Source organism: Barbus barbus (genome assembly GCF_936440315.1).
Source record: "Barbus barbus genome assembly, chromosome: 45".
NCBI classification, from domain to species: Eukaryota; Metazoa; Chordata; class Actinopteri; order Cypriniformes; family Cyprinidae; genus Barbus; species Barbus barbus.
Genome location: NC_136723.1, coordinates 23,016,196 through 23,030,552, shown reverse-complemented (window position 1 = coordinate 23,030,552; position 14,357 = coordinate 23,016,196). Strand labels below are relative to the sequence as shown.

General features: G+C 35.6%; 1 protein-coding gene across 1 annotated transcript; it reads left to right on the top strand.

The window, feature by feature from the left end:
* Positions 1-92: 92 nt before the first annotated feature.
* On the top strand, positions 93-14,250 carry hip1r (huntingtin interacting protein 1 related; the record flags this gene model as incomplete). Its single annotated transcript, XM_079407369.1, is given in 33 exon segments — positions 93-188; positions 860-923; positions 2,073-2,106; positions 2,108-2,210; positions 2,313-2,369; positions 2,463-2,543; positions 2,638-2,714; positions 2,796-2,857; positions 3,241-3,381; positions 3,468-3,525; positions 4,180-4,255; positions 4,387-4,518; positions 4,619-4,668; positions 5,511-5,583; positions 5,669-5,852; positions 6,930-7,018; positions 7,487-7,603; positions 8,922-9,072; positions 9,162-9,214; positions 9,218-9,248; positions 9,326-9,439; positions 10,651-10,787; positions 10,872-10,982; positions 11,063-11,121; positions 11,208-11,238; positions 11,742-11,804; positions 11,897-11,938; positions 11,942-11,997; positions 12,079-12,184; positions 12,266-12,389; positions 13,179-13,240; positions 13,441-13,770; positions 13,880-14,250. Coding segments are annotated over 33 exon segments (2,973 nt in total). The 3' UTR covers positions 13,889-14,250.
* Between the last annotated feature and the right edge of the window lie 107 nt (positions 14,251-14,357).

Genomic DNA, 14,357 nt, shown 5'->3' with positions numbered 1-14,357 from the left:
CGTGACAGGTGGATCTCAGGTGTGTGTGTGTGTGTGTGTGTCGGGACTCACTCGATCACTTGTACTGGTTTCATCTGAGGAAGGAGTTAAACATGGCCTCAAAGAAAACCGAATCGAAGAAAAACGAGAAAACGGATAAATCTGAAAAAGCTTTAGCTGCAGAAAAGGAGCAATTCGTCAAACTTCAGGTGAGAATTCAATGATAAGGTGGTGATTAATAGACTATTTATCAGGTGTTTTTGTCATATTACCTTATCTTTGAAACTAAATAGTTTTCCACTTTTAAATCCTCACATTTTATTGTATATACGTGTCGCCTAAAAGCAATTGCCATTATGTTTTAAAAACAGTGTTTTATTGCACATTCCTTGTTTTTTGGACATGCACCGTTATAATACCATGCTTTTTTGACATGCACCACGGTAATAATGCTTCTTGGTATGTACCACAGTAAAAACATGTTTGATACAGTAATACGTTTAATACCATAATCTTTTTTTGGACATGTGCCATACATGTCTAAAAAGGTTTTGTATGGAAGTGTAACATTGTAATGTCTTTTACCATATTAATATGGTATTATTGAAGTACCATGTAAATCCCATGGTGTGTATATGGTATTGTATTATTACATTACCAATAACTGAACTGCTATGCTAATGGTAAACACATGTAAGACTAGACTCAGATGGTCATCCTGCCCACAATTATTTACTGGTTATGAATTTGTGCTTCACTTAATTGCAATGTGTATTATTTAATATTTTAAACAGTCATATTCATTTACATTTATAGGTGTGCATTATTTATTGTTTAATTAATGATGTTATATCATATCTCCATTTCATCTGCTTTACAGCTTCAAAGCATCACCAAATCCATCACCAATGTGGAGGCCCCTATCAAAGAGAAATATGGACGCAGTATCCTTTAGTATTGGTTTATTACAGCATTTCTTATGTTTATAATCATGTTCATTGTGTGTTGTAGTGAGCTTACACACAGATGCTTGGTCAATCAGTCAAATTTAGTTGTATAGCGCTTTTGCAATACACTGTTTCAAAGCAGCTTCACAAAAAAACAGGTTTGCACACATCTCTGGAGGGATTTTGTCCCACTCCTCTTTGCAGATCCTCTCCAAGTCATTAAGGTTTCGAGGCTGACGTTTGGCAACTCGAACCTTCAGCTCCCTCCACAGATTTTCTATGGGATTAAGGTCTGGAGACTGGCTAGGCCACTCCAGGACCTTAATGTGCTTCTTCTTGAACCACTCCTTTGTTGCCTTGGCCGTGTGTTTTGGGTCATTGTCATGCTTGAATACACACCTACATGACCCCGTCCATTGTCCCTTTAATGCAGTTGTCCTGTCCCCTTAGCAGAAAAACACCCCCAAAGCATAATGTTTCCACCTCCATGTTTGACGGTGGGGATGGTGTTCTTGGGGTCATAGGCAGCATTCCTCCTCCTCCAAACATGCCGAGATGAGTTGATCTCCGAGGGAGATTGACCGTTATTTTGTGTTTCTTCCATTTGTGAATAATTGCACCAACTGTTGTCACCTTCTCACCAAGCTGCTTGGCGATGGTCTTGTAGCCCATTCCAGCCTTGTGTAGGTCTACAATCTTGTCCCTGACATCCTTGGACAGCTCTTTGGTCTTGGCCATTGTGGAGAGTTTGCTTGCTGATTGATTGCTTCTGTGGACAGGTGTCTTTTAAACAGGTAACAACTTTTTTTTTCCCTTTAAGAGAGTGCTCCTAATCTCAGCTCTTTACCTGTATAAAAGACACCTATAATATTGTTCACATTTTACTGCAATGTAAACACTCATGCAACTGAGATTTGCTATATTAGATATGTATATATAGCTTTATGTGAGTGTACTCCATGTATATGAATAAAGTTGGATTTATTTATATATTTCCAACTTTATATAAAGAGCTGGGTGATAATATAGTTGCATTTTAAGATACAATAAAATTCAGGCATTTGAAATTTGCTTTATAGCAAATGCTATGAATCATCTTTGCTAAATATCATCTGGACTTGTGCATTGTCCTTAACTTCTGCACAGATATAATTTTAGGCACACATAAGGAAGGTGGTGCCGTTCTGGTCTCATGCTGTGAGTCTGCCGCTGTCCAGTAACGCCATCCTCAGCTGGAAGTTCTGCCACGTGGTGCACAAACTGCTAAGAGATGGCCATCCTAACGTCAGTCCCGTCTACCACAGTGTCATCAGATGAAAATGACTTTCATTTGACATTGTTTGTCTAAAATGACCCTACAAATACAAATGTATGTATTTCTTGTAGACTTTACGAGACAGCAGAGGTCACACCACAAGCATTAGACAGATGGGAACATTATGGGTGAGTGTTGAGATGATCTGGATGTTTTTCTGTTGAGCAAGTCATTTACATCATCTTTCATCTTAAATTTTGTACGTGTTTGCTGTGTTTTAGGGGAATCTACATGATCGATATGGACATATTGTTGCGCTGTATGCCAAGCTGCTGTGTATTAAAATCGATTTCCATTTAAAGGTAAGTTTAATGTTTCCTTCATTGACATGAGTTAAAAAATAATTATCTATCTATCTGTCTATCTATCTATCTATCTATCTTGTTTCCACCACAGCATCTGGAAATCCCACCAAACCTTGAAGCTCCTGAACAGGTTCTTGATAAAACCATTTCCATTGATATCAACAAAGTGTAAGTACATTGCTAATGATTTTAGTGAGCTTGAATAATCCATTGATGTAAATGAATTACTCATGATTATTGTGTATACAGGTTTGACATGACAGGTGAGGTTCTGGAGTACATGGAAGCAGCTCTAAAGCTGCAAGAAACAGGTAAACATAATGTTTTACCCGAAAAATGCTTTTAATACGCTGATTCATTAATTACACATTAAATTGATCAAAAGTGACAGTAAAGACATTTACAGAGTTCCATTTAAAGTGCTGTTTTTCTTTCTACGCGTCAAAGAATTCTGAAAAAATGTATCACGTATTGCACAAAATATAAATAAATAAGTATAATGTGACACTGAAGACTGGAGTAGTGATGCTGAAAATTCAGCTTTGCATCACAAAAAATATTAACATAGAAAACATTTTAAATTGTAACAATATTTCAGTTTTTACTGCATTTTTGATCAAATAAATGCAGCCTTGGTGAGCAGAACTCTGTGGCAGTGTGTGTATAATAAATATTTTTTACTTTTTAAATGCAGTTTTCCGGCAGATGGAGTCCAACTCCACCAGCTCTACCACTCCAGTGGGTCAGTGCCGTCTGGCACCGCTGGTTCTCATCATCCAGGACTGCGGTCCGCTCTACCATTTCCTGGTCAAGCTCTTGTTCAAGCTACACAGCCATGAGTCTTGTTGTTTACATGCTGCTCTCTTCATTTATATGCATCATTTTCATTGAGTTTACCAACGCTGTGCATCTGTGTCACAGGAATACCGGTGGACGCTCTGTTAGGACACAGAGACCGATTCCGTGAGCAGTTCAACAGGTAACGGTGGACTGCAGTATTGTGTAAGAATGGACTGTTTTGTCCAATAGCAAAAAGCAGAAAATTGTGTTTGTTATTGCCACTGACTAATATATATTTATTGAAATAAGCATTCTTCATGACAACAAGAAACCCTGATATTATCAGCTACCAATATCAGCCTAATCATAACGACATTGATTTATAAAAAATAAATAATAATAATAACAATAATAATAATATCAGACATTACTGATGTAATGTACACTATAATTGGAAAGCATTTGGGGTCGGTAAGATTTTTTTTGTTTGTTTGTTTTGAAAGAAATCTCTTATGCTCTGCATTTATTTGATTTAAAAATATAGTAAAAATAGAAATATTGTAAAATATTATTACAATTTAAATTTCTAATATGCTGATTTGCTGCTCAAGAAACATTTCTTATTATTATTGATGTTAAAAACAGTTGTGCTGCCTCATATTTGCATGGAAACTGTGATTTTTAGGATTCTTTGATGAATAGGAAGTTCAAAAGAACAGCATTTATTTACAGTGCATTTACATTTATAATTTGGCGGATGCTTTTATCCAATTAAATTCACAAAATGCAAAAGTGGAGTTCATGACATTACTGGTGCTTTGAGTAGTTTTTGGTCTGTCTTTGTCCTCCACAGTTTGACGCAGTTTTTCGAGAGAGCAAGAGGGATGGAGTTTGTCAAATCTATCATTCAGATTCCTGATCTTCCAGATGTAAGATCTTTACATCCATGAATAATTGAATTTCAAGTCGTGTTTACTGAAAATGTTTTTACAAACTGCTATAAAAGAAACAGATGGCGTAAAATGCTGAACAGATTAATATAAGCATATGAATGTTGTAGGAGCCTCCAAATTTCCTGCGTGCGGCTTCATTTGCTGATCACGTGAAGCCTGTGGTTGTTCAGAATGAGACATTCCCTGGCTATGATGAAACAGACACACAGCTGGATTTCGGTGAAGGAAACTATCAGGTGGTAAAAACAACCTGGATTGGTCAAGCGTTGTAGATTGGCTCAGAGAAAGTGTTTTTACACATTTGTGACAATTTTAACATTTGCTTATTTTGTTCAACAGTATTACGGATACAACCAGTTTGACCCTCCAACTGACATACCAGAGCAAAGGTGACATACCACTTTATGAAAGAAAGCTCACAAATTAAATCTATTAAACTATTTATCAGTTTTTCTTTGACAACAGTGAGACTAAATGCAAATGCAGACGTCTAGAGTTTCAGAAGAGAGCTCAACAATATCTCAAACCGTGCTCAGATTTGTCAGAGATCTAAATAATATAACTCAATATTCTCATTTTCAGTTCGCATCAACTTCTTCCAAAATCACGTGAATTGACAGATAAATATTATAGTTTCTTTGTATGAATGAGATTTATTCATATATCTTCTGTTTTCATATATCTTCTGTTTCACAATTTTGTTGTGTTTTTGTTATTTTTATTTAACAAGTTATTATTATTGTTATTTTTTTTTAAATGTCTATATAGTTTCTATTAATTTGTAAATATTATTTTATTTAGATTATTTAGTTTGAGTTATTTTAGTAATTAAACTTAAATTAAACAAAAATTAGCAATGCTGTCTTGGCAGTTAATGAAATAAAATGTTGTTGTTTTTTTTTCAAGTAACAATTTTTTTTTTGCTTTAAAATGTTTTAATATTAAAATTGCTTTAGTTTTACTTAATGATAATAACCCTGATGTAGACATGACTTATTTGCGTAAAAGGGAGACAAAGCTAGAAGTCTATCAAACGTTCACTTTTCACTGAAATTATGTTTCTTATGATCATTAAAGCCTTTTAATAGTTTTAAACATAAAGATAAGTTGTTATTTCATAGTTTTGATGACTTTACTATTATTCTAAATTGTGGATAATAGTGACATAATTAAAGAACAAATTGGTGTCCAAATGTTTGAAATTTCTTTTCATTTTATCTATAATAAACTCTCACACAGAGGCTGATACTCTGAGGAAGGAACTTGAAGTGGTGAAACCAGAGCTGGAGCTCATAAAAGTGGAGGTAAAGCCCTTTGTCTTTATTTGTATCTGTCTTGAAAAGTGTTTTCTTCTCCTGTGATTGAATCCCATCATCCATGTGTTTTCAGGCCCAGCGTGCTGTGGTCCATCTCAAAAGTCAGGTCAATAAACTGGAATCTGAGCTTGAGGACCAGCGGACGCACAAGCAGATGGCGCTGGTGGAGAACGAACGTCTGCGCATGGAGGTGGAGAACCTCAGAGCACAGACCGCAGTCGCTGCCAGCATACAGGCCACGGTCGAGGACGCGGGCAGTGAGTGACCTCTGACCCCAGACTCACATACACGACATACAGGTACATCCCAAAAAATTTGAATATCATGAAAAACTTCTTTTGTTTTGTAGCTTATTTCAAAAAGTGAAACTTTCATATATATTATTGATTGGCCAGCCAACATGCCTGACCTGAACCCCATAGAATCTATGGTATATTTTCAAGAGAAAGATGAGAAACAGTTAATCCAACAATACAGACGAGCTGAAGGCTCAATAGTGCCTCAGCAGAGCCACTGGCTGATCACTTCCATGCCATTCCTCACCCTGACAAAGTATTGAGTGCATAAATGAACATACTTTAAAGAACTTTTCTGCTTTGCAAATAGTTTTTTTGATTGATCTTAGGAAATATTCTAATATTTTGAGATACTGGATTTTGACTTTCATGAGCTGTAAGCTCTAATCATCAAAATTAAAACAAAAAAACTTTTGAAATGTCTTGCTTTACATGTAATGAATCTAAAATATATATGAAAGTTGAACTTTTTGAAATAAGTTCACGATATTCTAATTTTTTGAGATGTACCTGTATGCAACCGTTTGTTTGTTTGGAAGAAGTTAATATTTTATTCAGCAAGGATGCATTATATTGATCAAAAGTCAAAGACAATAATGTCACAAAAGATTTTTATTTTAAATAAATGCTGTGCATTTCAAGAATGCTGAACAAAAATATATCATGTTTTCCACAAAATATTAAGTACCGCAACTGTTTTCAACACTGATAATAATAATAAATGTTTCTTAAGCATCAAATCAGCATATTAGAAGGATTTCTGAAGGATCATGTAACACTGAAGACTGGAGTAATGATGCTGAAAAATTCAGCTTTCCATCCCAAGAATAAATTACATTTTAAAATATATTTGAAAAGAAACCAGTTAATTGGAAAAATAATATTTCACAATATTACCGTGTTTACTGTATTTTTGATCAAATAAATGCAGCCTTGGTGAGCATAAGAGTCTTCTTTCAAAAACATAAAAAAAAATAATGTTTGTCAAATTTTTGAATGGTAATATGAATGAAAATATCTTGTTTTCATGTTTTCTAGGCAGAGCTCAGACTGCTCAGATACATTTCACTCGACTCAAAGAGAAACACGCCGAGCTGGTCAGCAGACATGCTGATCTCATGCGGAAGGTAAAGACAATTTTGTGCCACTTTCCTCACATGTTATTATATATAGGGGTGGTGATGGCGCAGTGGATAAGACACATGCCTTTGGTGTGAGAGACCCGGGTTCGAATCCACTGTGAGACATGTGTCCCTGAGCAAGACACTTAACCCCCTAGTTGCTCCAGAGGCGTGCGACCTCTGACATATATAGCAATTGTAAGTCGCTTTGGATAAAAGCGTCAGCTAAATGAATAAATGTAAATGTAAATGTTATTGATAAACAGTGCCAGTAACTTTGTCACTCACAGCATCAATTACACGGTATGTGATCCTCCATTACAATTATACTTTGACACATTGTGATTGTCTTCCTCATATTTCTGTTATGGCCTAATATGAGAAAAAAGGTGTCTTCATTTGTCAGATAAACTAGTGAAATGTCTTTGCCATATGGTTATTGTCATTGTTAGTGGTCATGATTTTCTGTGTCAGAATGCAGAGATGGTGAAGCAGCTCAGCGGCACTCAGCAGGCGCAGGAGGAGCTGCTCACTAACAAACAGCATTTGACGGTAGAGGTGGAACAACTGAAACAGGACAACAGCTCCAAGGTCACATTACACACTTTTATGTTTATGATTTCAGTAATTCTTGAGATTTAAAAATTGCCTTACCATTCATACTAACCTGGAATTATATAGGTGAGCTGACCATTAGGAGATTTTCAGTGGCTGATGCAAATATTCCAATATTATAGTTTTAATAATAGTATTATTGTAGTATGAAAACAAAATTAATGAAATTTAATGTATTTATTTAATTAAAAATACAGTAGATTAAAAATACATTATTTTTAAAATGTAATTTATTCCTGTGATTCAAAGCTGAATTTTCAGCATCATTACTCCAGTCTTCAGTGTCACATGATCCTTCAGAAATCATTTTAATATGATGATCTGCTGCTAAAGATACATTTCTTATTATTATCAATGTTAAAAACAGTTGTGCTGCTTCATATTTTAATGGAAACTGTCACATATTTAATGATCATTTAATGAATGCAATGTTCAAAAGAACAGCATTTATTTGAATTCTAAATCTTCTGTAACATTATAAATGTCTTTACTGTCACTTTTGGGCAATTTAATTAATCCTTTCTCAATAAAAGAAAAAAAAAATCTTACTGACTCTAAATCTTAGTGAATTTACACATACAGTTGTGGTCAGAATTATTGGAACCCTTGGTAAATATGATCAAAGAAGACTGTGAAAATTAACCTGCTTTGTTAATCCTTTTGATCTTTTATTAAAAAAATTCACAAAAAGCTAACCTTTCATTGGATAATAAGAATTTAAAATGGGGGGAAATATCATTATGAAATAAATGTTTTTCTCAAATTATATATAATTATTATATATAAACATATTTAAAATATAAACATAACATATTTTTCTTAAATATACATGCATAAATATACATGCATGTGTTTGTATTTATATATACATAATAAATATACACCGTATACGCACATATATGTAAACAAAAACTTCTATTTTGACAGCACTAATTTTAATATATAATACTATTTAATAAAAGTAAATATTTTTATCTCATCTAATCTTATATAAATATTAGTTATGTCATTATTTAGAAAGTGATCTGACTGATAGATACAATTATAAATATATTTTTTTTGTGTAATATAATATATAAATATTACTTATGTCAATATTTAGAGAGTGGGCTGACTGATAGCTGATATAATGGTGAAATATATGATACATTTTCAAAGTCATACTATGATTTGGGACGGTTTATTTTTGTATAGGATGAACCGTATGCACATTGGGATGTAGCCCAGGTTTAGCTACTGTAGTGTCTATTGAGGGTCTTAATTAGTTCTTCTGTTGTGTGTTTTTTCTGTACAGTTAAGTCAGGACTCAGGACTGTTGCTGCAGAAGCTGCAGGATGAGCAGTTCAGTCTGTTGCAGTGCGCTGTGGTGGAGGCCGAGGGCATCGTGCTGGACGCTGTGGCCAAAGTGGACGATCCACTACACGTGCGCTGCATCAGCACCCCAGGTCTGTCCTTCCTCACCCTCCTCCTCCTCATAACTCTGAATATCCTCATCACTTCTTTTACTCTACATATATCTAATCTCTGCTTGCAGATTATTTGATCAATCGGGCTGAGCTGACGTTGGCATCCATTGATAAGATGCAGTAGAGTCATGCGGCCTATTTGAGGAATATGGATGGTAAGATGTCGGTCATTCTCATTAGTAAGCTACAGGTTCAGGTGTTAGTGTGATGTAATCTCTTCCTCCTCTTCTAGATGCCAGTGGTTTGTTGAGGTCGGTGACCCAGTTCTCCCATCTCATCGCTGACACTATTGTGAATGGAGCAGGAACTGCACACTCAGCACCAACAGACCAAGCAGACCTTGAGAGTCCTAATTATTATTTATTATTAAAAGTGGGCACATGCACATTTCATATACATGTATTGCTGTTGACATTCAAAATCAAACTTGCTGTAGTATTACAAAACATACACAAAACATTTATAATTATAAGTTGCATTAACACAGTGTTTAAAATGATTTAAGATTTTGTATTATAAAATCTGCACAGATGATTTGCTTCAGAAAATCCAGCCAATATGACACAGTTTTGGTTTTTAGATGGTCCAAACTGCTTATTTTTGTCCAGATGGTCCAAGCTGGTTTAGCTGCTGGTCTAGATATAATTTATCATTTCTTTAAAAATAAGTTTCAAATTACTACAATCTTTGAAGCTATTTAAGTTTTGCAATAAATTAAATCTTCTAAATTCAGAATCTTCCATCGCTAGTCTCCAATTAGTACAAAACGCCGTTGCTAAATTCCTCAAAGGACAACGTAAATTTGACATTGGTTACCTGTGCATCTTAGAATTGAGTTCAAAATTCTTCTCTATGTTTTTAAATCTATAAATAATCTGGCACCGAGCTATCTATCTGATCAGCATTATCCATACAATCCTACTCAAAATCTGATGTCTGGTGATTAGAGACTTCTCTCTGTCCCCAGATCACGGTTAAAGCATAGAGGGGATAGAGCCTTTGCGGTTGCTGGCCCTAGGCTGTGGAACAGCCTTCCAGTCTATATCAGATCGGCACAGTCTTTAACTGTTTTTAAATCATCTCTTAAAACCTTTTTCTTTTCTTTGGCTATTAATTCACTGTGAGTTTATGGTATGAATCTGTGGTATTGTCCTGTGTTCTATGTCTTTGTTTGTTCAGCACTTTGGTCAGCCGTGCTTGCTGTTTTGAAATGTGCTGATAAATAAAACCAACTTGAAACTTAACAGTCTTTAAAGTTCTTCAATTGTTGTACTTTGTCCTGATGATATGCATTAGAAAATCAAGCTAATACCAGATGGTTTTGCATGGCATTTAGCAGGTCCAAACTTCTCATCTATAGTCCTTAGATGGCTAATCAACTGTAGACCTGGTTGCAACCTGGTAGAGCACTTTGATCAAGCTAGTTAGAGCTGGTTTACTATCTCAATCCAGTAGCAAATCATTTACCATGCTCCTAAAACCATCTTCACCACCTTAAACTGGTAAAAGCTGTTTTTTTCCCAGCAATCTGATGATTTTTGGTTCATTTCTCCATAGGTTTGACAGATAACTGCCGGGATTGTGCCACTCACTGCCTCCAGTATCTGAAAGAGCTGAAGTTGAAGGCCACGCTCCCGAGAGCTGACCCTACTGCTGTCCGCTATGTGGTCCAGCGTATCCTCAACCAAGGACAGGTGCGGCGGACCAGAGATGGCATCTTCAGACTTGATCTGTGTTTGCGTGAAATAATAAGTGACCTCTCTCCTGGTCTCCTGCAGGACCTGCGGCCCAGGGGAGCAGACGTGCGGAAAGAAGAGCTGGCAGAAATGGTGGATAAGGAAATGGCTGCGACTTCCACTGCCATTGAAGATGCTGTGCTGAGAATGCATGTAAGTTACACCGTGTTAATGATGCTGGATTGAACTCAGGATTTGCTATGACTTCATGAGTTTTTTCTTATGTAATACAGGAAATATTGAGCCAGGCAAGAAGAGATTTATCTGGAGTGAAGCTGGAAGTTAACCAAAAGTCAGTTCGAGACATAGTTTTATAAATAACACACACGATTTGTAGTTTGTGTTATGCATTTAAATTTTTGTTTTGTTCTATTACAGCATCATTGGCTCATGTTCAGATCTAATGAAGGTACGTTTAGATTCACAGAGATGAATATGTTGTTAAATACATTACCATTTAAAATGCATGTAAAACGGACAGTAAAGACATGTATAATGTACAAAACATTTCAAATAAATGCTGTTCTTTTGAATTTTCTTTTAATCCTGAAAAAATGTATCATGGTTTCCACAAAAATATTAAGCAGCTCAACATTCATAATAATTATAAATGTTTCTTGAGCAGCAAATCAGTATATTAGAAAGATTTCTGAAGGATCACGACACTGAAGACTGGAGTAATGATGCTGAAAATTCAGCTTTGATCACATGAATAAATGACATTTCAACATATATTCAAATAGAAAACAGTTATTTTAAATGCAATTAATATTTCAAAATATCTGTTTTTATTGTATTTTTAATCAAATAAATGCAGCCTAAGCTACTTTTTTCTAAAACATAAAAAATACTGACCCTAAACTTTTTAAATTGGTAATGTATATCAAGATTTTTCATCTCTTTTGTCCATAGGCTATACACATGCTGGTGACGGCCGCTACTGACCTGCAGAGAGACATTGTGGAAAGTGGCCGGGTATGATTTGGCTATATGGACAATTTTAGGTCATTTTCATAAATCATGCATACTTACATACTCAAACACCTTATTGCCCTATTCCATCTTAGGGTGCTGGTTCTGTCAAAGATTTCTATGCTAAAAATTCACGTTGAACGGAGGGACTCATCTCAGCATCAAAGGCTGTAGGATGGGGTGCAACGCAGATGCTGTGAGTGTGTAGAATATTTAAAGCTTTAACCTGGATTTATTAGTGTCAATGCCTGTAACTGTGATTAATTATCTCACAAAGTGAATCGGCTGATAAAGTCGTGACTGACAAAGGGAAATATGAAGAGCTGATTGTCTGCTCTCATGAGATCGCCGCCAGTACGGCACAACTTGTCGCTGCTTCAAAGGTAAAATTCATCAGACCAATATAAGTGTGTTTAATCGAATCAAATCTGATGATTCTGACAAAGCAATCCTTCATTTAACAGGTAAAGGCAGATCGAGGCAACAAGAAGCTCCAAACTTTACAGCAAGCATCCCGTCACGTGAATGACATGGCCGCCGTTGTGGTGTCGTCTACTAAATCAGGACAAATGCAGATTGAGAACAAGAGTGAGTGTCATGGACACATGCAACAAGAAACATACTACCTGCAAATAGTAAAGTTTGTTATCACCAACAATGCCAGAATGCACATTAAAGGAATAGTTCTCCCCAAAATTAAAACTAGCTGAAAATGTACTCATCCAAGATGTAGATGAGTTTGTTTCTTCATGGGAACAGATTTGGAGAAATTTAGCATTAGGTCATCTGCTCACCAATTGATCATATGCAGTGAATGGGTGCCGTCAGAATGAGAGTCCAAACAGCTGATAAAAACATCACAATAATCCACACCACTCCAGTCCTTCAGTTAACGTCTCGTTAAATAAAAAGGTGGGTGTTTGTAAGAACAAATGCAGTACATCAAGGCGTTTTAAACATGATTAAACCATTGTTTCTGTCTAAAATATGAGTCCTTTATTCATATTATTGCCTTCTCGAGTGAAAAAGTTATCTCTTCTGAATCAGAAGAGAAATATATACTCATATCAAGCAATGTTTACAAGCCAAAACAATTTTTAAAAAAGGACAACAGGGGATGAACTTCACTGGAGGAAGCGTTATTATGGATTATGGACTCGCATTTTAGCCAGAAGTGACGGTTTAAACTTAAAATGCCTTACTGATGGATTTGTTTCTTGCATGCAACTTTTCGCTTCACAAGACATTAAGTGATGGAGTTGTATTGATTACTTGTGGATTATTGTGATGTTTTTATCAGCTGTTTGAACTCTCGTTTTGACGGCACCCATTCACTGTAGAGGATCCAAGTGTGTCATCTTGTTTTTTTCCCCATAGACTCCATGGACTTTTCCAGCATGTCTCTTATAAAACTCAAAACAGAAGAAATGGATTCTCAGGTAAATTTGCCAAAATGAAAAATAGTAGTTTTAGGTGTGAAAACACCCTTACGCCATCCAATCAAATCCCAAAGGATTAAATCAAGTACAAAATTCACATTGAATGATGAAATAAATCCCATCATGCAAGTAAAATGATTTGCAAGTTCTTTTTCATGCTTGAAATAGACTTTAAATGCATACATCATGTTTGTTTATAGGTGAAAGTATTAGAGTTGGAGAAGGAGCTAGCGAACGAGCGCATACGATTGGGAGAACTCAGGAAAAAGCACTATGAGATGGGAGGGATCCCCATGGACACGCCTCCAGGGAATACAGTCAATAGTTTTGACAGTTCACTGCCTACTGTTTTTCCTGACCCGCCCAATATGGAACTGCCCAGTCTGGATGCGTTCACACTGGACCCACCCAGATTCGAACCACTTCGACTGGACCCGCCCAGACCGGAGCCCCCCGCACCCGAACCTGCCAGAACCAGCTCTAAACGAACCTCAATCTTCCATAAATCAGGCAGTCGACTCAAGAATCCAGTATGTATTCACAGACACTGTTCGCTTTCGGCCACTTTACCTGTATTTCCAATGACAATATTGTCTTTATAATGAAATTTAGTTGTTTTTCTTTGTTTATCTCCCTCAGTTTTGGTGAAAGGAGTCTGAGCCCTGGTTATATAAAGAAGAAACCATCCTAATGTAGATTATTTTAATTGTTTTATCATGAATCTCTACTGTATATCTTCCTACATGCTTTGACAATACAGTATGGTGACAATGAAATATTTGAAATTATGCTTTTAATTTATATTATCATTTATTGAATTGCTACAGTGAAATATTTTATCATGCATTTATTTTTAGTACCAGGCTGAAGACTACATTTTTTATATAAATCAGCATTATTGATGGCTGGTAGTTAATTTGAGATCTTTTAACACCTTTTACAATTTTAAAGTAAATGAACTTGAAGTTGTAAATGCAAACTGAGGTAAATAAAAAAATATTATGTTGGGTAAGTTATGCATGTTCTGGTTGTTTTTAACACCTGTATTTACAGATGCAACAACAAATTAAAAACATGTTAGAAATCTATTCAAAACCCATCCATGAAATCTATAATT